We start from the raw sequence: 24782 nt of genomic DNA on the forward strand, positions 1-24782 counted from the left end.
CACATGTTTATTGCCAAGTTAACTGTTGATGAAAGTGATGGTGCTGATGGTGCTGATGGTGCAGCTGTATATATATATATATATATATATATATATATATATATATAAAACATACTTCTTATTCACATTTCCTTGTATTTGTACATAACGCATCTGTACACAAATGTAATCTATTGTCTATTTGTATATTGTGCATTGTTTGAAATAGTTGTATTTTTTATTTCCTATTTACTTATTCTATTTTTATTATCGGTGTCGTGTGGCTGTCTAATCAGTTTGAGCTTCTGTCACCAAAACAAATTCCTCGTATGTGTAAACTGATATATTTATATATAAACTCTCACTAGTATTTCATGTATTTTATATTTGTATATATGTATTTTTGTCATTTGAAAATTTTTATTTTTATACATTTATTTATTTTCAGCTGATACCATCCTTCTGCCCCGTTTTTAGAGCCCCTCTTGATGTTTCTTCAAAACATCAACATCAGGCAAAAATAGCGCCTCGATCGCCCCTCCTCCTGTACATCCCTCCCTCTCTCTTCCTCTTTTCTGCATCTCACTCAGTCAGTCAGAGGAACATCAGCACAGACAGCCGCTCCGACATCCAGCTGTCCGGACGCTGATTCATTTCACCACACACCAGCTCTGGGTGCAAACTCAGAAGGGGTGTTTGGGAAATTGAAAGGCGTCCTAACAGGGCCAGCAAGGACTCCATCTTCAGAGAGGTATGTCTTGCATATTCTACAGTGTGAGGGGGTTAAATTGAATTGAAGAGTTTCCTTGTAGTTTACAGGTGGAGTTATGGAGATGGATGCAAACAGCTGGACTTTTAATTAATGCCTCTCCATTGATTTCCCCCATCAGTTATTCTTGATTTTCATGATTTAGATGATTTCATTGGTTAGATTAATGCAGCTTCTTGTCTGCTGCTTTCTGTTTTTGTTTTTTTTCTCGACTAGATTGCTTGATCGAAGGCATTGCTGCATGCGACTCTATAGCTATAATTTTCTCTCTAAAAAATATTCACATTTTCTTACAAAGTTTTCATACAAATGAGTGGTTTAGAGAGATACGTAATAAATGAAAATGATAAATGAAAATTGCATGCAAGCATAAATTTGTGACGTGCTTCATAAAAAATTTTTTTAACAGATTTTAATAGTTTAACAGTATACATTAATAGTTTAACAGTATACATGGAATATTTGAACTTTAAAAAATGCGTCTGACCTTTGACCTGCAAAAATGTTGGGAAATATAATTCATTGATATGGATTCGGTAGAGTCAATATATACTATGTATAATACTGCATAAATAAATATGTTTCATAGTACTTCATACTAAAAATATGAAGAAAAAAATGGATTTAGTTCAAATAGTAGTTTTAAATGCATGTCTCTGATAATGATGTGCATATACATAAACACTGTCATGTATTGTGTGTATTTATCAGTATGGTTAAGAATCCAAAAGCATACTGTATATCATTTTTGTCTTCAGCTCATTGGCTGACAGCTTTAAAAAAATCACAAAAAGCTCAATACTCATTTCTAGATGAGCCTGTTTCTATGATAATTGTTGCGCTTTCAGACATCAATTGAGTCAGAAAATTAAAAATGTTACAGGAAATTTATCAGCACTTTCCAGCTTCCAAGACACAGGAAAAGTGCTGACACCAATGAGGCAAAACACCATTTCTGAAACAAGTCAGGTTTCCACAGATTTAATACATTTTATGATGTGATGATGTAGGAGACATCTCAAGAAAGCCTCATATAGCCCTGCTTGAATTTAACCGTCATTAAAAATGAAACCAGCTCAAACATGCTGCTCCTTCTGAGTGCATTAACCAAGTGCATATACATTAACCTCCTTATGTGTTGTTTGCCTAATGTCTTAAAGTCATTATGAAATCAAATGGTCCTACTTACTTTCTTAATACACACTCTCGATCCCATTGCTAACGATTCATCACTGCAGGCCATACAAACGAAAGAAGATAGGTAACTCCAGTATTAGATTTGGAATTTTTATGGCAAACTCGCATTCAGGTTTGCTTAATTCTGGTGTGTACTCTACTAGGAAGATAGTCTCCACCACGGGTTAAAAATAAATAAATGATAATAATTGCGATTTTTTTTTATCTCACTTTTTTTCCCCTTCCTGCAACTCTAGGACAAAAAAATTAATAAAAATAAAATACAAAATCGGTGACAGAACTGTGAGATATAAACTTGCAGTTCTGCAGAAAAAAAGGAGAAAAAATCACGTGATATAAACTTTTACTTTTTTTTTTAGAGTTCCGAGTTGACATCTTGCGAATCTCTCAGATGAACTGAGATAAATTGTGAGATTTTATTTTTTATTTATTTATCCCGTGGCGGAATGGCCTACAGACAATCCAATCAATCGAGTGCTATAAGTGGGTCCTGTATGCACCAGTACTCAGTACCGCCACTTCCAAATATAGATCTTGAGCATACCGCCACCTCTCCATGCGCCCAGAATGTGATTTTAGCATACCGGTAAGTTCATTTGGACATTTGGTTTTTTTAATCCTTTGACTGCGATGCCGCTTTTCAGAGCGCCCTTCACAATGCACGCTTCCTAATTCTTCCAGGTTCGGAGTATGGAGCATGAATCATTTGAACCAGTTTGGGAGTTCGAAGCAGGATCGCGAATCATTTGAGTCAGTTCGGGAGTTCGTAGCGGGTTCGCGAATCATTTGAGTCATTTCGGGAGTTCGTAGCGGGTTCGCGAATCATTTGAATCAGTTCGAGGAATCGTAGCGGGTTCGCGAATCATTGAGTCAGAACGGGAGTTCGTAGCGGATTCGCGAATCATTTGAGTCATTTCGGTAGTTCGTAGCGGGTTCGCGAATCATTTGAGTCAATTTGGGGATGGCGAATCATTTGAGTCAGTTTGGGAGTTCGGAGCGGGATCGCGAATCATTTGAGTCAGTTCGGGAGTTCGTAGCGGGTTCGCGAATCATTTGAGTCAGTTCGGGAGTTCGTAGCGGGTTCGCGAATCATTTGAATCAGTTCGAGGAATCGTAGCGGGTTCGCGAATCATTGAGTCAGAACGGGAGTTCGTAGCGGATTCGCGAATCATTTGAGTCATTTCGGTAGTTCGTAGCGGGTTCGCGAATCATTTGAGTCAATTTGGGGATGGCGAATCATTTGAGTCAGTTTGGGAGTTCGGAGCGGGATCGCGAATCATTTGAGTCAGTTCGGGAGTTCAGAGCGGCTTCGCGGATCATTTGAATCAGTTCGAGGAATCGGAGCGGGTTCGTGAATTATTTGAGTCAGTTCGGGAGTTTGGAGCGGCCTTGCGGATCATTTGAATCAATTCGAGAGTTCGGAGCGGGTTCAAGAATCATTTGAGTCAGTTTGGGAGTTCGGAACGGGATCGCGAATCATTTGAGTCAGTTTGGGGATCGCAAATCATTTGAATCAATTTGAGAGTTCGTAGGGTTTTTTTTTTTTTTTTCTTTTTTGCTATAATAGAGTACCTGGCACCTCTTTTGGGCCACTTAAAGCACTGAATCAATCTATGGATTAATTCAAGTCCCAATTTAAAAAAAAAAAAAGAAAGAAAGAAACTTTCATATCGAATCCGTAATTTTATTTAGAAATTCATTTTATTATAAAAATAATAATGGATTGTGAATCATAATTCACGTTGATGAAGGTGAAGTTTGTAATTTATAAACCAAACATTTAACCTCTAGATTCATCTGTGTGAGTGCAATCTTCTTATTAAAAGAGTTTTTATTTTTATTTTAAATTAATTGGACAAAAATATATCTCGGGTCGCTTAGGAGCATTGTTTGAAATGTGTAAATATACTACTTTCTTATTCAGTATCTACACCATCCCACATAAAAAAAAAAAAAAAAATCTTTGACGCATGTTCATGCACAATTACGCGCGCACTCGGCCTTCTCCACCAACACTTAAATACTTTGTTCCACAGCTCCAAGAATGGGAAAATCAGAGAGCCAAATTGATATCATGGAGAAAAGCAGTAAACCGAGGAAGCAGCGCTGGACTGTAGTGGAGATCGGACTGTCTGTCATTGTGCTTCTGATGAGCTGTGCTCTGGCTGGACTCATAGTGCTCTACACTTCAGCTCTGAGAGGTGGGACACAGATTTCTGCTGCAGTTCCCCCCAAAAGACCTAAACATGTTCAAGATCTTTGTAATAGGCTACATTAAGAAACAACCTGAATTAATTTGTTAATATCTCACGTGGAGCAGATTGCGCAACATTCATTTTATAGAAGAAAAATACTTTAAATTAATATTAAAGAATTATATAAATGTATATATTTTTTTTTACAATTGTGTGTGTGTGTACAATTTATAATTAGTGTTTAATTATATATAAAAAAATGTATTCAAAATAAATATAAATGATTTTCATAATCAGTAATTAATATTACTGTTTTCATACATATATAAATATGTTTTAATATTATTAATATTTTTAATATAAATATTATATAGTTATGTATATATTATATTTATAATTTGTGTATTTTATATTAATTATATTTAAAATGTATATTATAAAATAAATAATTGATATGAGTTAAGTAAAAAAATACAATTCTTAATGCTAGTATTAATTAGTAATATTAATGTTTATATATTTTATAATTATTATAGTTTTTAATTATGATAAAATATTGTATTTAACCATATTTAAAGTGTATAGATATATCATAAAATGAAACAGTCTGAACACAAATAATTTTTTAAGATCTTTTATTTTTCTCTTATATTTCAGAGCGCTTTAACATAAATGAATCTTCAAAAGGTACAGTATGCTGCGAATTGATCATAAATCACATTTTGTGTAGTTTGGCATATTTTATCCACGTTGTTTATTTCATTCTGATGTTATGTTTTTTTGTCCTGCCACAAATCCTGTATAGTCACTCCATATACTGTACAATGTTAAATTTTTGGACATTATGTACAGTATATATACTACACATAAGCACCGTCTTGAGTCTTATTAGTCATTCAAACCAACGAGTGTCAGGTTTGCTAAATATGCCGATAAGTTTTGATTGATAAGGGAAAGATATAAGACAACTTTGTTTCAGTAAAATGCATAATATAAAAGCAGTTTCCAGTGTTAAGCTGAAGTGATAAGCTCTCTCCGTAGAACGTCTGAAGTGGATTATGTCACATGATCTCAGCTGTGTTTGAGTCAGATATTAACCTCATGCATGTTGTTTATCTCACCACATCACAACAGGGCTGAAATATCAATCAAGTGCTGACAGCAATGTCTGTACAACCCCACAGTGTGTCACTGCCGGTAAGAACAAAACGTCATTATGAAAGCTTTTATTTTACACCACCTCAAAACTGCAGCTGAAACCTAATGATATTCTAGATCTGAAATGATTTCTTATTCAATGATGCAGCGGCCCGACTGCTCCAGAACATGGACTCCAGTGTGGACCCGTGCCAGAACTTCTATCAGTACGCATGCGGAGGCTGGATAGAGCGTCACGTCATTCCTGAAACCAGCTCACTTCACAGCGTATTCAATATTCTGAGAGATGAGCTGGAGATCGTACTCAAGGGTCAGTTACGTCAACTTCACACAACCACAGTGTGTATTATAGGTTTGTGTAGATTTCTTTCAAACAGTGTTATCTGGTTGGTGTTCAAATCAAATCAAATCAAAGTTTATTTATAGAGCACCTTTTTAAAACAGCAGGTGTTCACCAAAGTGCTGTACATACAATATAAAGTAAACAGTAGAACTAAAAAACATAAAAAGAAATAAAATATAATAAATAAAAACACAATAAAATATGCAATAAATCCAATAATGATTTATACCACACACTTAAAAGAACTCCTAACAGGTAACTCTCATACTGTGTTATATGCTGTACTATACAAATATGTTTTTAAATGTAATTTAAAAACAGCAAGTGAAGATGCCTGCCTAATGTACAAAGGTAAATTATTCCAGAGTTTCGGGGCCGCTACTGCAAAGGCACGGTCACCTCTGCTCTTTAATCTTGCATTGGGGGAAACTAAAAGCAGTTGCCCAGCAGACCTAAGTGCTCTGGATGGAGCATATGGCTGTAATAGATCTGAGAGGTATTTAGGAGCAGTATTATTTAATGATTTAAAAACTAAAAGTAAAATCTTGAAATCAATTCTAAAACGAACTGGCAACCAGTGAAGGGAAGCTAATACAGGTGTAATGTGGTCTCGTTTGCGTGTCCCTGTCAATAAACGTGCAGCCGCGTTTTGTACCCTCTGCAAACGTGTTAGAGATGCCTCACCAATGCCTACATAGAGACTATTACAATAGTCCAGGCGGGATGATATAAAAGCATGGATGACCCTCTCAAAATCAGTAAAAGATACAAATGACTTGACTTTAGATAATTGCCTTAACTGATAAAAACATGATTTAACTACCAAATTAATCTGTTTATCTAGTTTAAAGTCACCATCCATTAAAACACCTAGGTTTTTTACAACGGGCTTCACATATGACTTTAAGTCGCCAAGATCTACATCAGGGGTATTGATGGTACCACCAGGTCGAAACAAAATGATTTCAGTTTTATCTTCATTGAACTTTAAAAAATTAGAGGCCATCCAGGCTTTAATATCCTCAAGACATCTCAACAAAGGTGCTATAGAGTTTGCATTGTTTCGTTTTAAAGGCAGATAGAGTTGCGAGTCATCTGCATAACAGTGAAATGAGATGCCATGTTTCCTAAATATGGACCCTAAAGGTGATATATATAAGGAAAATAAAATGGGTCCAAGAATGGAACCTTGAGGGACTCCACATACAAGAGATGCAGTAGAAGACACAAATTCCCCAAGACGTATCGAGAAAGTTCTTTCACCCAGATAAGATCTAAACCATTGTAACGCGGCACCCTTTATACCAACACAATGCTCGAGACGAGAGATCAGTATATTGTGATCTATAGTGTCAAAAGCAGCAGTAAGATCTAACAGCATAAGAACAGCATAGTTACCTGTGTCAGTGGCCAATAATAAATCATTATAAACTTTGATCTATCATTGCACAGGAGTTCTGGAGATGCAAAGTAAGGATGACAGAGAGGCCTTCAAGAAAGCCAAAACGCTCTACAGCTCATGCATGAATGAGAGTGAGTACGCATTACTGGGATCTACATATACTCTAGATTATATAGATTATTAGTATGATGTTATGATCATAATTGATGTCAGGAGTATCTTGTAAATTTCACAAATATTTACAAAGAAACGGTAAGTAACACACTGAACTAAATGTGAAATTTAGAAGTAGAGAGAGTAAAATGTACTACGATAATCTGTTTACAACTGTAAGCAAATGAAATGATCAAGTTTCACGAATACTTTGGATATATATTGTATTTCATAATCCATGAGTTTCATATTGCAACATCATTTTTGATTTTCCTACAAATTAGCAATGCTTTATGGGATGAGTTCAAATGTTTCACTTTTTCCCCTCTTCTTTAAATGGCTTGAATTAAACGGATAATGTTTGAATTTATCTACAAGCTGGTTGGTTTTAGGGTTATTATGGTCAACCAAAACTAAAACTATTATTTTACGGAAAACGGAACTACAAGTGTTATTTAATTTAACATTTTTGTTAAGTGAAATAAAGCTAAAATGAAACAAAATATTAATATTAGACTAAAACAAAATTATACATTCAAATAAAACTCTAATAATATATAATTAACAATTTAAATAATAATAATATATAATTGGTTAATATTTGACTGAAAATGAAGGCCACCTACTAAGTGTCTGTTATGCTGTTTTTGTATAAATCCAGTTGAGTCTCGTCTCTCTGCTTCCCCCTGCAGTTGTGATTGAGCAGCGTGACTCACAGCCTCTTCTCAGGCTCATTGACAGTATTGGTGACTGGCCCGTAGCCTCTGAGGTCTGGAACGACACAGCAGGTACAAGAGATACCGGTGGCCATCTCTAATTCACTCTCACAGAGAATGGCAGCATCTTGGGCTTATCTAAATGGGATAAATGCAATCGCTCCAGCAGTGCTGTCGCTGGGTGTTGATAAGACACTAGACTGATGGAAAAGTCCGGTGGTTTCACAGAGCAGTGGCTGTCCCGCTCATCTGTCATGTTTAGGGGGAGATAGAGGAGGGTGAGAGGATAAGAGAGTGACCCACTGTGATGCTTGGCTCTGTGGCTTATTATAGACTTTGAGAAGGAGAAGAATAATTAAACATAATAGAAGAAGCTAACTGGAGTACAATCTATAAATGTAGACATCAACCTAGACACACACCTGACTGATTTAATATGTGCCTTTAAAGCGATGCATGCTGGTTGTAGAAGCCAATGGAGATGTTTAACCACAACCATAACTGGTCTTTGGAAAACAATCACTCTGTCTTATTATGCAAACAACAGACATACAGAACAACAGAAATTTGAATAATAGTGAAACTAACCAGCCGTGATATGCAATGCACTCAGTTCTAATGAAAGGCAACCGAACAGCATTTGCAACCTTTTTGACTTCTGTAATGTGATGCATTTCTGGGTGAAACAAAGAACAAGAAAAATGTGGGACCCGATTTTATCCATTGGGAATTAATTGGATAATTAAATGGAGAATGGAGCCAAAAAATAAAGAAGGGTGGCTAAAAAGTAAAGCCATTTCATTCAATTTTTTTTTCTTGATTAATTACATGGAGTTAGATTAGAATAATGCATTTACAGAATAAATAGGATTTCATGTTGCAAGATCCCTTAAAATGCTTTGACAAACGCATTTTTCTGTCCTGTTTTAATGTATTTTCTATGTAAACAGGAAGTTGATTAAAGACATATTAAGTGAATTGTCCTCTTCAGTGAAATGAGAAAAAAATGCATTTGTTCTATCAATTTTTCAAATTTTCCTTGTCAAAGAATTAAATTGGGCAGGCCTACTTATCAATTTCATTGCATTTCCATAAGGCTTAAGAGAGCATTTATTTTTGCTTTTTGATTAAAAATCAAGATTATTCTTTAAAATTCTGTCCAACACGTCTGGCACCGATTCCCAAGTATGGCTGTAGGTGTGAGTTGGTTTGGTCTTAATGATGCAACCAATCAGATAACAGCTTTAAAAAGGGTGTGTGAAACTTTGATTGTATTTGAGAACATACATTTTCCATTTTTCTGAAATGTCTTAAATGCAGCACCTTTCTCACAGTTTACATGTCCAACCACAGTTTGAAAACCGCTGAGTTTTTGCAAAATATTTGGAAGCACACTAAGATATAAAAAATATACATTGCCTCGGATTGAACAGACATGGACTAAAAACCACAAATCTCTGATCTCACAGAACAAGAGTGGAGCCTGGAGGACACACTGGCTGTTCTGAATGCTCGGTACAATAAGAAAGCTGTGCTGGAGATGTTTGTGTGGCCAGATGATCGAGACTCCAGCCGTTACATTATCCATGTAAGTTATTGAATATAGTGCATAGTTTATTCTTTTTTATCATTAATAAATATGCCATAGTATGGAAAACATAGATGGTAATTACATGTTGATAAATTCACAAAAACGTTTTGGCAAAGTTGAACAAATTTCTCCAGCAACATTAATAGAATGTTCATTTAAACATTAATTTAACATTTTTTAAATGTAGCTATAGTACTTGTTTCAGAATGCCCAGAGAACATTAAAAAAATAACGTTTTCATATCTTAATGGGAACATTAGCAAAATGTTCGTAAACATTTTTTATTTTATTTTTTTGCTGGGTATAGTAGTACCATGAATTACCATGCATACCATATATGTTTGAATATTGAATATGTACCAAAAATAAATGAAAAATACCAATTTGATGTTATGAGTTGTCATTTTGTTTTTAGTGGCACATCACCTTTAAAATACACAGAATCTAAGTGCAATTTATTTTACCTAATAGCCCCTGATTAAAATGCCATTTGGAGCATGAGCTAATAAAACAGAATGTGATTTTTCATTGGATTAATTATGAACATTTCACTATTGGATGATCTCATGCATACTGTACTCAAGCAGCAATTCAGATAATGAATTGACTTTGTCATTAAACCACATCCTTTTGTTTCCACAGGTTGACCAACCAGCACTAGGAATGCCTTCAAGAGATTATTACCTCAGTGATGGGAATTATAAGAAGGTATGTTATGTCATTTTGAGAGACGCATTCTTTCCCTAAAAGGAATAGTACACCCAAAAATTAAAATGTTATGTTTATCTGCTTACCCCCTGGGGACCCAGTATGTATGTGAATTTGTTTCTTCAGTAAAACACAAATGAAGATTTGTAACTCAAACCATTGCAGTTTGTCAGTCATATAATGTAAGTGGATGGGAATCGCGGTTTTGAGAGTCAAAAAAACAAACACAAACAAAACCAAATTAAACCCTGTGACTCGTGAAGATACATTGATGTGTAAACATATGAAACAATCGTTCTTTGCAAGAAACTGAACATTATTTACATAATATTTTCTCTCTGATTCACCGCAATGTCTGAACTGTCCTGAGCGTGTTCTCAGCAGCCGGCGTGAGACACGTCTTCTTCTTCTTCTTGCTTTACGGTGGATCGCACACTTATAAGTTAATTACCACAACCTATCTCTCGAATAGACCACTCTATCTTCAATATCAATTAGGAGTGTCAGTGGTCCATTTGAGAGATAGGTGGCGGTAATGAACATGAGTCTGTGATCCGCTGTAAAGCAAGAAGAAGAAAACAACATGTCATGTGCTGGCTGTTGAGAATGCGCTCAGGAGAGTTCAGACATTGCTGTGAATCAGAGGTAAAAAACAATATAAAATCTGTTCAGTTTCTTGCACAGACCGCTCGTTTCGTGTCTTTACACATCAGTGTCTAGTAATTTGGTTTTGTTTGTGTATGTTTTTTGGACTCTGAAAGCCGTGATTCCCATTCACTTCCATTATATTACTGAGAGACCACAACGGTTTGAGTTAAAAAGTCATCTACATCTTTAATGCCCTTGGGGTAAGCAGATAAACATAGAATTTTCATTTTTGGGTGAACTACCCCTTCAATGCTATCGTTCTGATCACATGAATCATCATGTATCTCTGTGGGCAGGTGCGTGAGGCGTATCTGGAGTTCATGGTTTCCATAGCAAGGATTGCACGAGAAGACAGGAACTTGACCCAAGAGGAAGAGCGTGTCTGGGAGGACATGACTCAAGTGCTGGAGCTGGAGACAGACATCGCGAACGTGAGTTGAACTGGAGATGGCAAAACACAACAACCAACTTTATAAAATGCTTCTGATACTCTAAATGCCATGCGTAAGTCATGCGAGTGTCAGCTCTGTGCTTCAACAGGCCACGTCACCTGCAGAAGAGCGCAACGACATCACTGTGCTGTACAACAAAATGACACTGAGAGAAGTGCAGCAAACGTTCAACCTCAATGTAAGTGCAAAGGGCAATATGGAATATCAATGGAATCTTTTTACTTTTACACTTAGTCCTCCTCAGTATTTAGTGTAGTGTATCTCTTTATGAAATTTCAGGGCTTTAATTGGACACGCTATGTCCAGGGTATCATGTCTAGTGTGTCAGTAACGGTGCAGCCGGATGAACCCATAGTTGTGTACTGCTCACCTTACCTGGAGAAACTCAGAGCTGTTCTTTCCAAGCACAGTCACAGGTGATGTTTCAGTTCATGTACCTGTTTGACACATGAAAAATGTGAGTTAATTCTTCATTGACATGTCAATAAGAGTAAAGGTGATGGTAATAATAAGAATTTCATATTGAATGAATGTTTGAGTTTATATTGAGGTTGAAGTTGCAAGTATTTGAGCACAAGTTAAGATATTGTCGAGATTTCTTCTAATTCCACCTGCATTCTATCTAATCCCATTGCAGTCAGGAGACACAACTGATTTGTTAAAGAGATCTTATTTATTAATTTTCCTTCCTACACTTTAATACTCATTTAGATATATGCATGGCAGTTGCTTTGATCCAAAAATTGCATCTTTACATTGCATTCAAGTTATCTGTTATAACATTTATTTATTTAATCATATATATATATATATATATATATATATATATATATATATATATATATATATATATATATATATATACATATATATAGTATACATTTTTTTTTCATTGTTCATTTTAATTTTTATTTCAATTTTAGTAATTTACCATATTTATTAGTTTTTTATATTTCTATTTAGCTTTAATTTATTTTTATTTAGTTCAAGTAATTTTCATCTAATAGTTAAATTTATTTGATATATATTTACATTATATAAAAATGTACGCGTTGCATAGTATATCTTACACATACACCTGTGACCTCTGCAGGACTCTGCAGAACTATCTTGCGTGGATGCTCATCATGGAGAGGGTCAGCAGTATGAGCCGGCGCTTCAAAGACGTGAGAGCGCACTACAGAAAGGTCAGCCTCAATCTGAACAATCACAAACCCAGGAGAGCTCTCGTGGCATTTAACTGCTTTTAAAACTGCGCTTTGGTGGTCTGTTACTGTTTTAGTCCATTATACAGGTGCATCTCATAAAATTAAAATATCATGGAAAAGTTATTTATTTTTTACATTTAATTAAAAAAAGCGAACTTTCTTATATTCTAGATTAATTGCACACAAGCTGAAATATTTCTAGAGTTTTTTGTTTTAATTCTTAATTTAGTTACAGCTTCGGAAAAGAAATTTTTTTTTCAAGATCTCAAAAGCAGGTTTAATTATGAGCTCAATACTTGGTTGGGGCTCCTTTTGCATGAATGACTGCTTCAGTGCGGCGTGGCATGGAGGTGCTTTAATAGCGGTCTTCAGCCCCTTTGTATTGTTTGTCAGATGTTACTTATCTTCCTCTTCACAATACCCCATAGATTCTCTGTGAGGTTCAGGTCAGGTGAGTTGGCTGGCCAATCAAGCACAGTAATATCATGATCAGCAAACCACTCGGAAGTAGTTTTGGCTCTGTTTACATGTGTTTTACGTATTAAATTCAAAATTCTCCTTCTCGCTTTTAAGTCTATGCATGGCCTTGCTCCCCCTACCTCTGTAACCTGCTTCTCCCTTACACCCCAACTCGCTCTTTACGATCCGCTGATTCCAGCCTTCTCGTTGTCCCTCGGCATCGCCTTGCTTCAATGGGGGGCAGATCATTCAGTGTTGTTGCGCCCAAAATGTGGAACTCTCTCCCCCCATCACTCCGTTTTGTTAACACTATCTCTGAATTCAAATCCATGCTCAAAACACACCTATTTTCTGAATGTTATAGGTCTTAGTGTGTTTTTTATTTATTTTCATTTTTTTTCCCTATCTCTCTGCTGGTTGCTGCCCCATCTACCCAATTCTCACTTACTGTACTTGCACTCTCATTTGCCTATTGTTGTTCTGTCTGCTCTCTTTGTCAATTGCCTTTATTGTTGTTTGTTTATTGTAACGTGTCCTTGAGCTCTGGAAAGGCGCTATATAAATAAAACGTATTATTATTATTATTATTATGTGCTGAAGTCCTGCTGTAAAATGAAATCAGCATTGCTATAAAACATGTCAGCAGATCGAAGCATAAAGTGCTCCAAAATCTCCTGGTAGATGCATTGATTTTGGACTTGATAAAACACAATGGAGCAAAACCAGCAGATGCCATGGCTCCCAAATCATCACTGACTTCAGAAACCTCACACTGGACTTTGGATCCTGTGCCTCTCCAGTCTTCCTCCAGACTCCAGACCTTGATTTCCAAATGAAATGCTAAATTTACTTTCATCTGAAAGGAGGACTGTGGACCACTGAGCAACAGTCCAGTTATTTTTTCTGGTTTAGGTTTGGCTTGGTTCTAGGAATGTGACAGCGGTAGCTCTTTTCCTAAAGACTCTTGATGCACTGACTCTGACTTCAGTCCACTCCTTGTGAAGCTCTCCCAAGTTCTTGAATCAGTTTTTTTCTGACAATCTTCCCGAGGCTGTGGTCATCCTTGTTGCTTTTGCACCTTTTCCTACCAGTCAACTTTCTATGAATATATTTCGATACAGCACTCTGTGGTCTAATTTTTCTCGGTTGCATTATGTGTTCCCTCAGGCTTTGCATGGCACTACGGTAGAGGAGGCCAGGTGGAGAGACTGTGTCCGTTATGTCCAGGGCAACATGGAGAACGCCGTCGGGGCTCTGTACGTCCGGGAAACCTTCTCTGGAAACAGCAAACACATGGTAAGAATAAAACACCAAACTGGCCTGCAAAAACACACCACTAGACAAAACAGGAACATCCTCCCTCAAAACATCATATTATCAGCTATTATCAGATTGATATGGATTGTTTAGGCGGTTCTGATGAGGATTTCAGTGATTTGACAGTAAGTCAACTCAGTTTATTAAGTCAGGATGAATGATCCTACATTATTTTATATATACCGTTACTCTGCATGGCATGTATAGATGTGGTGGCTTTATATAGTTTTTCTAGGACAGTCAAAAAACAATAACAGTCAAAATGCACTTTTTTAATGTTCTTAATTCTGGCCTTATTGTGTATGATTTATCCATGCACATTATTCTGAAGAAATATACAAGTATAGGTTTGTCCTCATTTAATCAAAACAACTTTCCTTTTCAGCAGACGTCACATAGTCCTCCCTATAATTTCATGATATGCCCACTAAATAATCAAGAAAGAGTTTCAAAAGTTTTGCAATGTTGACTTTAAATGTGTCTCTGCACTGTTATTCAGGTGCGTGAACTCATCAAGAAGATTCAGGAAGCTTATGTGGAAACGCTGGAAGAACTGAGCTGGATGGATGAACAGTCCAAGGAAAAAGCCAGGGAGAAGGTCAGATGCTATTAATGGCCACAACTCCTGCACTGCAAAAAACTATTTGTTGAGTCAACTTAAAAACTTTTTGACCCTGCTGTCTTGTTGTTCGGTGTGATGCAGTTGTTTCAACATGTGCTTTTGAGTTATACTAGTTCATTCATTCAACATTCAGGTTAATTGAGGACCAATACATTTAATCTTGTCTGGACAATTATGTCTGCAAAAAATTTTAAATAAGGTGAAATGGCAGAATCTCAGAATTTCAGAATTCCTTTTTAGAGTGTGATGAAGTACATTTATTTCTGGAGTTTATCCATTAATCCTAGGGATTTCCATTAGTTTTTTGTGAGCTGAACACCTTTGACCTAAAATATTTACTGTACTTGAAGTATACCCTCTGTTAAAGTTAATATTTTAATAATTTACATTCATATTTTAATGGTTCTCTGATGTTTGTTAATAGGCATATGACATGGAAGTAAAAAAAAAGTATATATATATATATATATATATATATATATATATATATATATATATATATATATATATATGCTAATTTGAATAATTATGATTTTTAATAAACTTCTTTATTCTGTAAAAACCCAGTGGTTAATATAAGAAATGTTATTTTTTTTATTTTGATATAGTCATTTTCTGATATAAAATAATTATTATGTTTTTTTTATGATTTCATTAATTATTAGCATAATTATCAACTCACACCTCAGTTTAAAACATCAGCTTATTATCATTATGAACTGAGATTCATATTTAAATACTATGTTATATTAATTAAGGTATTTTTGTTTGTTTTTATTGTAAAGCACTTTAAACTGAATTACTTCTATGAAAGGTGTTATTTCAACCATAAAGTTTATTATTATTATTCGCTCCTACAATCTACAAGTTCTTCTCGCTCTCCAAACGCCTGTTTTCCATGTCTTGCAGGCCATGGCAATATCAGAACAGATCGGTTATCCCGACCACATCCTTGAAGAGGAAAATAAAAAACTGGACGAGGAATACACACACGTAAGGACACTCAGAGAACTTTGACCTCCAAAGAAACTACCATCCAAACCAACAGTGCTTTAAGTGGGCCGGTACACACCGGTACTCAGTACCGCCACTTCCAAATATAGCTCTTGAGCGTACCGCCACCTCTCCGTGCGCCCAGAACGTGATTTTAGCTTACCAGTAAGTTCAATTGGACATCTGTTTTAATAGAGGTTTTAATCCTTTGCCTGCGCTGCCGCTTTTCAGAGCGCCCTTCACAATGCACGCTTCCTAATTCTTCCAGGTTCGTAACGGGTTCGCGAATCATTTGAGTCATTTTGCGGATCGCAAATCATTTGAGTCAGTTTGGGAGTTCGTAGCGGGTTCGCGAATCATTTGAGTCAGTTTGGGGATCACAAATCATTTGAATCAGTTCGGGAGTTCGGAGCGGCTTCGCAGATCATTTGAATCAGTTCGAGGAATCGGAGCGGGTTCGCGAATCATTTGAATCAGTTCGGGAGTTCGGAGCGGCTTCACGGATCATTTGAATCAGTTCGAGGAATCGGAGCGGGTTCGCGAATCATTTGAGTCAGGTCGGGAGTTCGTAGCAGGTTCGCGAATCATTTGAGTCAGTTCGGGAGTTTGGAGCGGCTTCGCGGATCATTTGAATCAATTCGAGAGTTCGGTGCGGGTTCGCGAATCATTTGAGTCAGTTTGGGAGTTCGGAACGGGATCACGAATCATTTGAGTCAGTTTGGGGATCGCAAATCATTTGAATCAATTTGAGAGTTTGTAGCGGGTTCGCGAATCATTTGAGTCAGGGAGTTATTAAAAATCCTTTTGCACATTTTATTTATGTTCAGTAGTTCTTTCTAGCTCAATCAAATCCACAAACTAATGAAATTATTTATTATTAAGGTCGCCTGTTGACTGCTGTCTATAAAATCCCTTCAATATAGTTGTTGTTACCTCAGGAGATGAGGGGAGTAATCAAAAACAAAAACAAAACAAAAACAGAAAATATTTTTTTTTGTGTGGCTATAATAGAGTACCGGCACCTCTTTTGGGCCACTTAAAGCACTGAAACCAACTAATATCGCATGGACATGAATACATGAATGATGACAGAAATACTTCTGTGTGATTATCTGTCTCTCTCTGTCTGCTCACAGCTGAATTTTAGTGAAGAGAACTATTTTGAGAACATTCTGGAAAACCTGGCAGTCTCAGCCCAGAAAGGTCATAAAAAGCTGAGGGAGCCCGTGGATCCTGACATGTACGAAACATAAAAAAAGAAATGCTAGAATGCTAGAAAGAGTTTTTTTTTAGTTATTCTCTTTGTCTCTGTGAATGTTTTAGGTGGATTATTGGTGCGGCTGTGGTCAATGCTTTCTATTCACACAACAGAAACCAGATCGGTAAGTTCATAGCCATAAAGTCAGAAATAACATTACATTATATAACAAAATATAATATAGAATATTATATAATAATAATAATAAAAAAATATTCTACTCGAACAAGAGAACCTGGATTGGTAAATTCATAGCCGTATAATCAGAAATAATATTAAATTGTAATAAATTAATAGTAAATAAAAAAAAATCAATAAATTACTAAATTAAAAATGTGGAACTCTCAAAACAGAAATTAGATTGTAAGCTCACAGCCATATAGTCAAAAATAATATTCTATTATATAATATAATATACAATATTATATAAAATATAATTATAAATTAATAATACATTTATAAATTAAATAACAAAAATAAAAATGTGTCTAACTCTCACAACAGAAACCACATTTCTAAGCTTACAGCTTAGAAATTAATATAATATAGAATATTACATAATATATAACAATAAATTGATAATGAGTGTAAAAAATTGAAATAAATTGCAAAAATAAAAATGTTTAACTCTCACAACAGAAAATAGATTGGTAAGTCCGCATCCATTTTGGCAGAAATAATATATTGTGTTGTATAATATAATATAGAATGTAATTTAATATATAATAATACATTAATAATAAATGTAAAAATTACATAAACTACTGTACAAAATAATGTGTTGAACACAACAAAAACTATATTTATAAACTATTAATATATTCTATTTTTCAACATACAACATTATATAATATTTAATATTAAATAAAAAATTATATAAAAAAATAATAATAATTTAGTTAGTTCACAGATATATGGTTAGAAATAATATTATATACTATAATATAATATTCTATACGGCATTATATGATATATTAATACTTTTATTTCATCGATTTACCACAAATGGACAAAAAAAACAAAACATTCAAATCATAAATATTAATGAATGCACACTATTATAGCTCCACTTTAGAAAACCTTCAAGCATATCTACAGCAAAGAACCTTTTCAGGTCCACTATAGCTAGACCAGCACAGACCAGTCTAGTCCAGCATTGAGATTCATGAATCTTTCCAGCAGAGAAGGCCAAAAGCGCAGGACTTGTCCAAACGTGAGTCTTCTGTGAAGTATTAGTTCTGGTCAGATTTCTCCTAATCTGTTGAGGGCTCTCAGTATGAACGCTTTCTCAGCCCATTGTCATAATGGCTCTAATGCCTGTAGTGCTTTTCTCTTGTAGATTAAAGCAAGCTAGTTTCAGGCTCCACTGCCCACAAAGCTTGTGTTTCCAGAGGTGGACTGCGGACGGCGAGTACACGCTATTCAGCCTGGGTTAATACCATAAAGTTAATACAGAGATTACAAAAGCCAAGTGATTATGCAGATTTTCAGTTGGAGAAATTTCCACATAATTACTCTTAGATAGCACATTTTAATGTTCCTGGACAATCTAGGAAACACTTCGAGCTGAACTGCCATTTGAGAGACAACTGTCGGCACAAAGTCGTTTCTACTATAGCTGGAGGACGATACACAGCAGAGACGTTTCTGTCCTTCTAATATAGCTTCTGCGCTCTGATATACACCATTACCATCACATTATTAAGCGTTTCTTCAACTACAGGCACTTTAGAGTCTTGTGGAGACTCTTTAAAAGCACTTTTCACACTGTTTTATCTAATGTGTCCACTAATATGATTTCCACTTACATTTGAACTGAACTTGTTCAGACCTAAATCAGCCAAAGTACCAGCACAAAAACATGCTCAACACAATATTGATTAATTATCGTCATCAAAAAAGAGAAAGTTATATTGAGATATCATTTTTTTCTTAAATGCACACATTTATATAATATTATAACATGTTTTGTAAAGTTTTACTGGATATTTGCATAGCTTGACTGAAAACGATGCACAGTAAAAAATATTTTACCTCGATTTTTCAGTTTTCTTCTAACATTACATGTCTCTTTTACCACATTGTTAACATTGCTTTCTTTATGGTTACAAAAGTAGCTAACCTTTCAAATTAACATTATTTGGGACAAAATTGTTGGTTTTTGCCACAACTCAGCACTGGTAACTGATTTTAATCATTTTTACACAATAATGAAATCTTAAAAATATATATAATCAGAATTCATACATGCATATATAATAAATCATGAATTAAATATAAATGTGTGCTTCATATATATATATATATATATATTTTTTTTTATTTTTTATTTTTTTTTTTAAATATAAAAATAGTAAACATGAGTTGAGTTGTTTTCTTGTGACTCAATTAGTATCTCAAAAACACATTTCCTGGTCAATTACCCAGGCATTGTGCTGAATTGCATCTCTTTCTATGCATCCATCTTTCTTTCAGTGTTTCCTGCTGGCATCCTCCAGCCTCCGTTCTTCAGTGAAAAACAGCTGCAAGCTCTAAACTTTGGTGGAATTGGGATGGTTATAGGACATGAAATCACTCATGGATTTGATGATCAAGGTAATATGCATCTCATCTGATGGATTGTACCAAATATCAGTTAGCTGTGGATGAAAAAAAAAAACAGTGTGGCAAAAGAGCAACCACAATGCTTGTCTAAAATTCGACTATGTGTTCCAAAAAAATGAAATATTTATTTTCACAGGCCGCAGTTTTGACAAGGATGGAAACATGTACAACTGGTGGAGCAACTTCTCTGCCGAGCGCTTTGAGGATCAATCTAAATGCATGGTGGAGCAGTACGGCAAATTCAGCTGGAAACTTGCAGGAGGCCAAAATGTAAGAAGAACTTCACTCAGTAGGATACATTCAGAAATCTGTATCTGAATGTTTAAAAATGAACGAATAACAAATATATGCTTTGTACTTCCAGTACTTGCAGTGTGTGCATGCCTTTAGCCCAATCTAAGAATTTCCACTGCCCTTAAATAAATAATAAAATAAATAATAATAATAATAATAATAATAATATTATATATATATATATATATATATAAATATATATATATATATATATATATATATATATATATATATATATATATATATATATATATAAAAATCAAGCAAAAATTACTTGGTATAAATTCTTGAAACTAATTTAATCTTTTTAGCCACTAAAATTAATGGATTTTAAAACTTGACCGACATATTTAGAATGTTTTTTTTTATTTTTTTTTATAAACTTTGAAAATGACTCGTTATTTAGTAAAGTCACCTTAGCTAACCCCACTAGCATTTTTTTATGCTTATTTATTCACTTTTTTGTAAATATGGCAATAAATTGACTGCATTCTCCGTATTTTGCTTCTTTTAAGGATGTTTAAATACTTTTCCTGACTTTTATAAAATGTGCCAGCAATGTCTCAAACTGCATTTATATTTAACACAACATCAGTCTATCAATTCTTCCTAAACCTATAATATCCAAATATAATATACACATTCACTCTAAAAAATGATTTTCTTACTTAGTATTTTTGTCTTGTTTTCTTGTATAAATAACTAAACATCCCTAAATAAAGATACCTTTACTTGAGAAGTATAATGACTTAAAATATTGTGTTTTCTGAAAAATAGTGTTTTCTGAAAAATGTATACAAATTTTGTTTTGCTTAAGAAAAAATATATGTCAAAGGGGCAATAAAAATCTTAATCTTAATTCAAAGGGAAAATCTTTTTTTTTTTCGCCCCATTGACAGATATTCTTAAAAAAAAAATGTTTAGGTATTTCTAAAGGAAACCAAGAAAAAAAATACTAAGTAAGAAAATGTTTTGCAGTTCAATTTATAGCTCAGTACATAAACAAATCTCTTTTATTCCTCCTAAAAAACTTTTAAGGAAATAAAGATTTATAAAAATACTGCTGTTATTGTAAACTTCATTTTGTTAATCAAAATAAAGTTGAAATAAAAGAAAATATAAATATTAGATAAAAAAAAAACCTAAAAAAAACTTAAGTTGAAGTATTAAAATTATTAAACTAAAATCTAAAAGCAAATTATATATATATATATATATATATATAAATATAAAATATATTTTTTTAAAGTATTAAAAAAAGAGCACTGAAAATATCAAATTAAAAGCTGATTTTAAATATTAGTAAATACTTTAATATCATAGAAATAATAGTTAAATAACACTGAACATTTTTACACTGATGTTGTTGCAGGTCAGTGGCATCACAACACTAGGAGAGAATATTGCTGACAACGGTGGTGTTCGTCAAGCATATAAGGTTTGTATAATTAGTTGCCTTTAAACAACTAGAAACACAGTGAGAACTACTTACATCTTAAATACTCACATCTTCATCAGAACATGTAGAACTCGGTTTATGTGAGTTTGATGTTGTGTGTGTGACATCAGGCGTATATGAAGTGGGTGGAGAGGGAGGGCGAGGAGCCCCGTCTTCCCGGACTGGAAATGGATCACAAACAGCTCTTCTTTCTAAATTTTGCCCAGGTATGAATGACATCTACTTTAGGACGCCTGCATGTGCTCCCCTTGATGCCCATGCAAGGTCAGGAGCGTATCAAACTAAACTGACACATATTAAAAGATACAGGTGCTGCTTAATCTCTGTAAAAAAATACATGACCGCAGGCTCTCGATCATGTGCTGAAGGCAAGAAATCAGTGTTTGAATCATGCCATCCGATGGGATGGGTGCAGCTTTGAAGGACGTGGATTTGGATGGGCACATTTCAAAATATGTGCTAATAAAATAACAAAATGTGTTCAGTTGTTCTTGGCTTATTTTTATTGAATATAAAAATGTCTCATGCTTTCTGTAGGTCTGGTGTGGTGCCTGTCGCCCTGAATACGCCATTCAGTCCATCAAAACTGACCCACACAGCCCTCTGGAATACAGGCAAGAGCTTTGTGCCACAGTTGTGAATTAAAGATGAAAATCTAAGTCATACTTAAACATGGCAGTGCATTCGATAACATGCACAAGCTATTAAACATATTTAAATATAGCAAAAACAAACTTTTGAAGGGTAGTGTATATTATACATATACAAAGCAATTTTTCTCTCCCTTAACAAATTTTTAATAGACATGGAAATAATATGCAATACATATATATTTTTGCAACATGTTCAAGCAAAATGTTAAAGAAGCAACACAGTGCTTCAGTAGAGCTCTCTTCATTGAAATTCAGACATTTTTTAGTGGTCGAACTATTTTTTAGGTTCACTGTAGGTGTTTTGTAATTGATCATGTTTTTTGTTTTTAACAGGGTTCTAGGTTCCCTCCAGAACTTTGAGGCATTTTCTGAAGCATTTCATTGTGCACGAGGAGCTCCCATGAACCCCGAGGAGAAATGTCGAGTGTGGTAATGTGCCGGCGGAGTCACGGGAGTCTGTGTATATTATAGGAACCAGGCAGCGGTTAGGAGAGCTTGGATCATCTTATGTTGTGTCTGTTAGTCTGATGTGTCAGACACTACCAAGGTGTTAGACACCTACATGTGTGACTGCATAGATGTCTACTGTGAACCTTTCAAATGCGCACATATAACTGAGTGCAGGCGTTGTGAATGTGCACAGTAAGGGTGTTGTTTTTCTGAAAAAGAGGCATGCTTTTTCATTATCTATAGGTCTTGTTTGAATATTTACAGGTTTCTTTTAACACTATTAATTTTTGCATTGAATAACATGTGTTAACACAATAGTTTCAATGCAACGAGAGGCTTATTGACATCAGATTTTTCCAGATTATGTAAATGGATAAATCCCTCGGTTGGCTTACGATTCTGACGGCTCTCCAATAATATATTCGTTGTGCTTGAGCGAACCCAAATAGCGCCAACAACTGGAGGCTTGGAAGCCGATGGAGATTGTGGTCTGAATAAAAACCAGTCAAGGCATCATGTTTCGTTTCATAATAAGCAGCCTTGAAATATTTTTATTATGCTATAAGAAATATTATTTTATTTTCCAAAGCATGCAGCGGGAAAGAGGCAAAAGCTTGAGTCCTATTGAGTGATGTAGCCCCCCCCCCCCCAAAAAAAAAATCATAATGTATATGTGCGAGCTACAGTACGTTTTTCTAAACAATCTGTCGTTCTTTAAAATCGAGGGCTTAGCGTTATGTAAAAGGACCCGTGTTTACAATTACATGACAACCTTAAGACTGTTAAAACCGTATTGCTTCAGGCTTTGTGTGTTTTTGTCCGTAAATAGCCTCGATTCATGGCTGCCTTGCAATTACGTGACGGGCTTCTGGTAAAGCCAGCAGATAATGTCAGGAAGTGCTGCAATACAGGAATGAATTAGACACAACGGGTCACTCAGACTGATTGTTTGTTTCATGTAAGTTGTTCGTTCTGCCAGGGAGCATTTCTGTTCATTCCTAATGTCAACACAATGTTTTAGCATGTCATAGAGAGACTGAGGGAGCTTTAACTGTTCAATCCTCCTGGTTTGGTTTTCATTCGGGATTCTTAAAAACAGCTGAAGCATTAAGATCCAGAAAGATGTTTTTTTTTCAGATCAAGATAATTTTCTAAAGCAACACATTTTGCAATCATTTTTTTGTTTTCATAACTGAGTTTTAATACTCTTTAACCATTTATGTTTGATTATGGTCATTGGTGTAAATGTTCACGTCACATAACTCTGCTGGAAAAACAGGTTAAAGTGTTTATTTTTTATTGATTTATTTTTTCATTGTAGCTGTTTTTTTTTTACTGGTCTACTAACTGTAACCAGCTAGGAAAAGACCAGGTCAAACTCCAGCTGATGAACCACACTCTTAAAAATAAAGATGCTTCAAGAACCATTTTTGGTTCCACTAAGAACCATTCAGTCAAAGGTTCTTTAAAGAACCATCTCTTTCTTAACCTTTTTGTAATCTGAAGAACCTCCTTACACCACAAAGAACGTTTTATCAAACAGAAAGGTTCTTCAGATGTTAAAGGTTCTTTATTTAACCATTTAGACGAAATAAGGTTCTTCTGTGGCATCTTGAATCACATTTATTTTTAAGAGTGTATCTAGACTACCAATTTTTTTATTTATTTTTTTGCTTATAATGGTCATTGGTGTGAATATTCACTTAAACCCGGTGGAAAATACAAGTCATACCACCATAAAGTGGTTCAGTTGCTTTTGCATTTATCCAAAGCAACTTTCAGTGTATTCAGGCTATACATTTTTTACCAGTATGTGTGTTCCCTGGGAATTGAACCCATGATCTTTTGCACTGCTAATGCAATGCTTTACCACTAAGCCACAGGAACACGTGGTCTTCTAACGTTAATCAGACTTGCAAAGATGTGTCAACCAGGTCAAAGTCCTGCTGATGAACCATCTAGACTAGTTTGAACCAAGTACAAATCACATAAAACCACAAACTATATTGATTTTTCAGCAGGGAATGTGTAATTTTGTACATAAACGTGGCATAGACCATAGTAGCTGGTAACACTTTCCAGCCTGGCCAAGATGGTCTACCAGGCCAAAGACCAACTGATGAACCATCTATACTAACTCCAACCAACTATAAA

At 34.9% G+C, this 24782-nt stretch overlaps 1 protein-coding gene across 1 annotated transcript; it reads left to right on the forward strand.

Annotated features, from left to right (window-relative positions):
* Positions 1-582: 582 nt before the first annotated feature.
* On the forward strand, positions 583-24045 carry LOC113055413 (membrane metallo-endopeptidase-like 1). Its single transcript, XM_026221715.1, has 24 exons — positions 583-730; positions 3982-4146; positions 4798-4827; positions 5275-5337; positions 5447-5608; positions 7094-7174; positions 7889-7984; positions 9382-9500; positions 10146-10211; positions 11156-11290; positions 11400-11489; positions 11591-11727; positions 12405-12498; positions 14146-14274; positions 14795-14893; positions 15827-15910; positions 17047-17150; positions 17234-17292; positions 19644-19763; positions 19909-20042; positions 21439-21504; positions 21636-21731; positions 22063-22139; positions 22512-24045. Exons 2-24 carry the CDS (start codon positions 3990-3992, stop codon positions 22609-22611), a joined length of 2298 nt encoding a protein of 765 aa, XP_026077500.1. The 5' UTR covers positions 583-730; positions 3982-3989; the 3' UTR covers positions 22612-24045.
* The last annotated feature ends 737 nt before the right edge of the window (positions 24046-24782 follow it).

The sequence above is a fragment of the Carassius auratus genome, chromosome 36 (genome assembly GCF_003368295.1).
Source record: "Carassius auratus strain Wakin chromosome 36, ASM336829v1, whole genome shotgun sequence".
NCBI classification, from domain to species: Eukaryota; Metazoa; Chordata; class Actinopteri; order Cypriniformes; family Cyprinidae; genus Carassius; species Carassius auratus.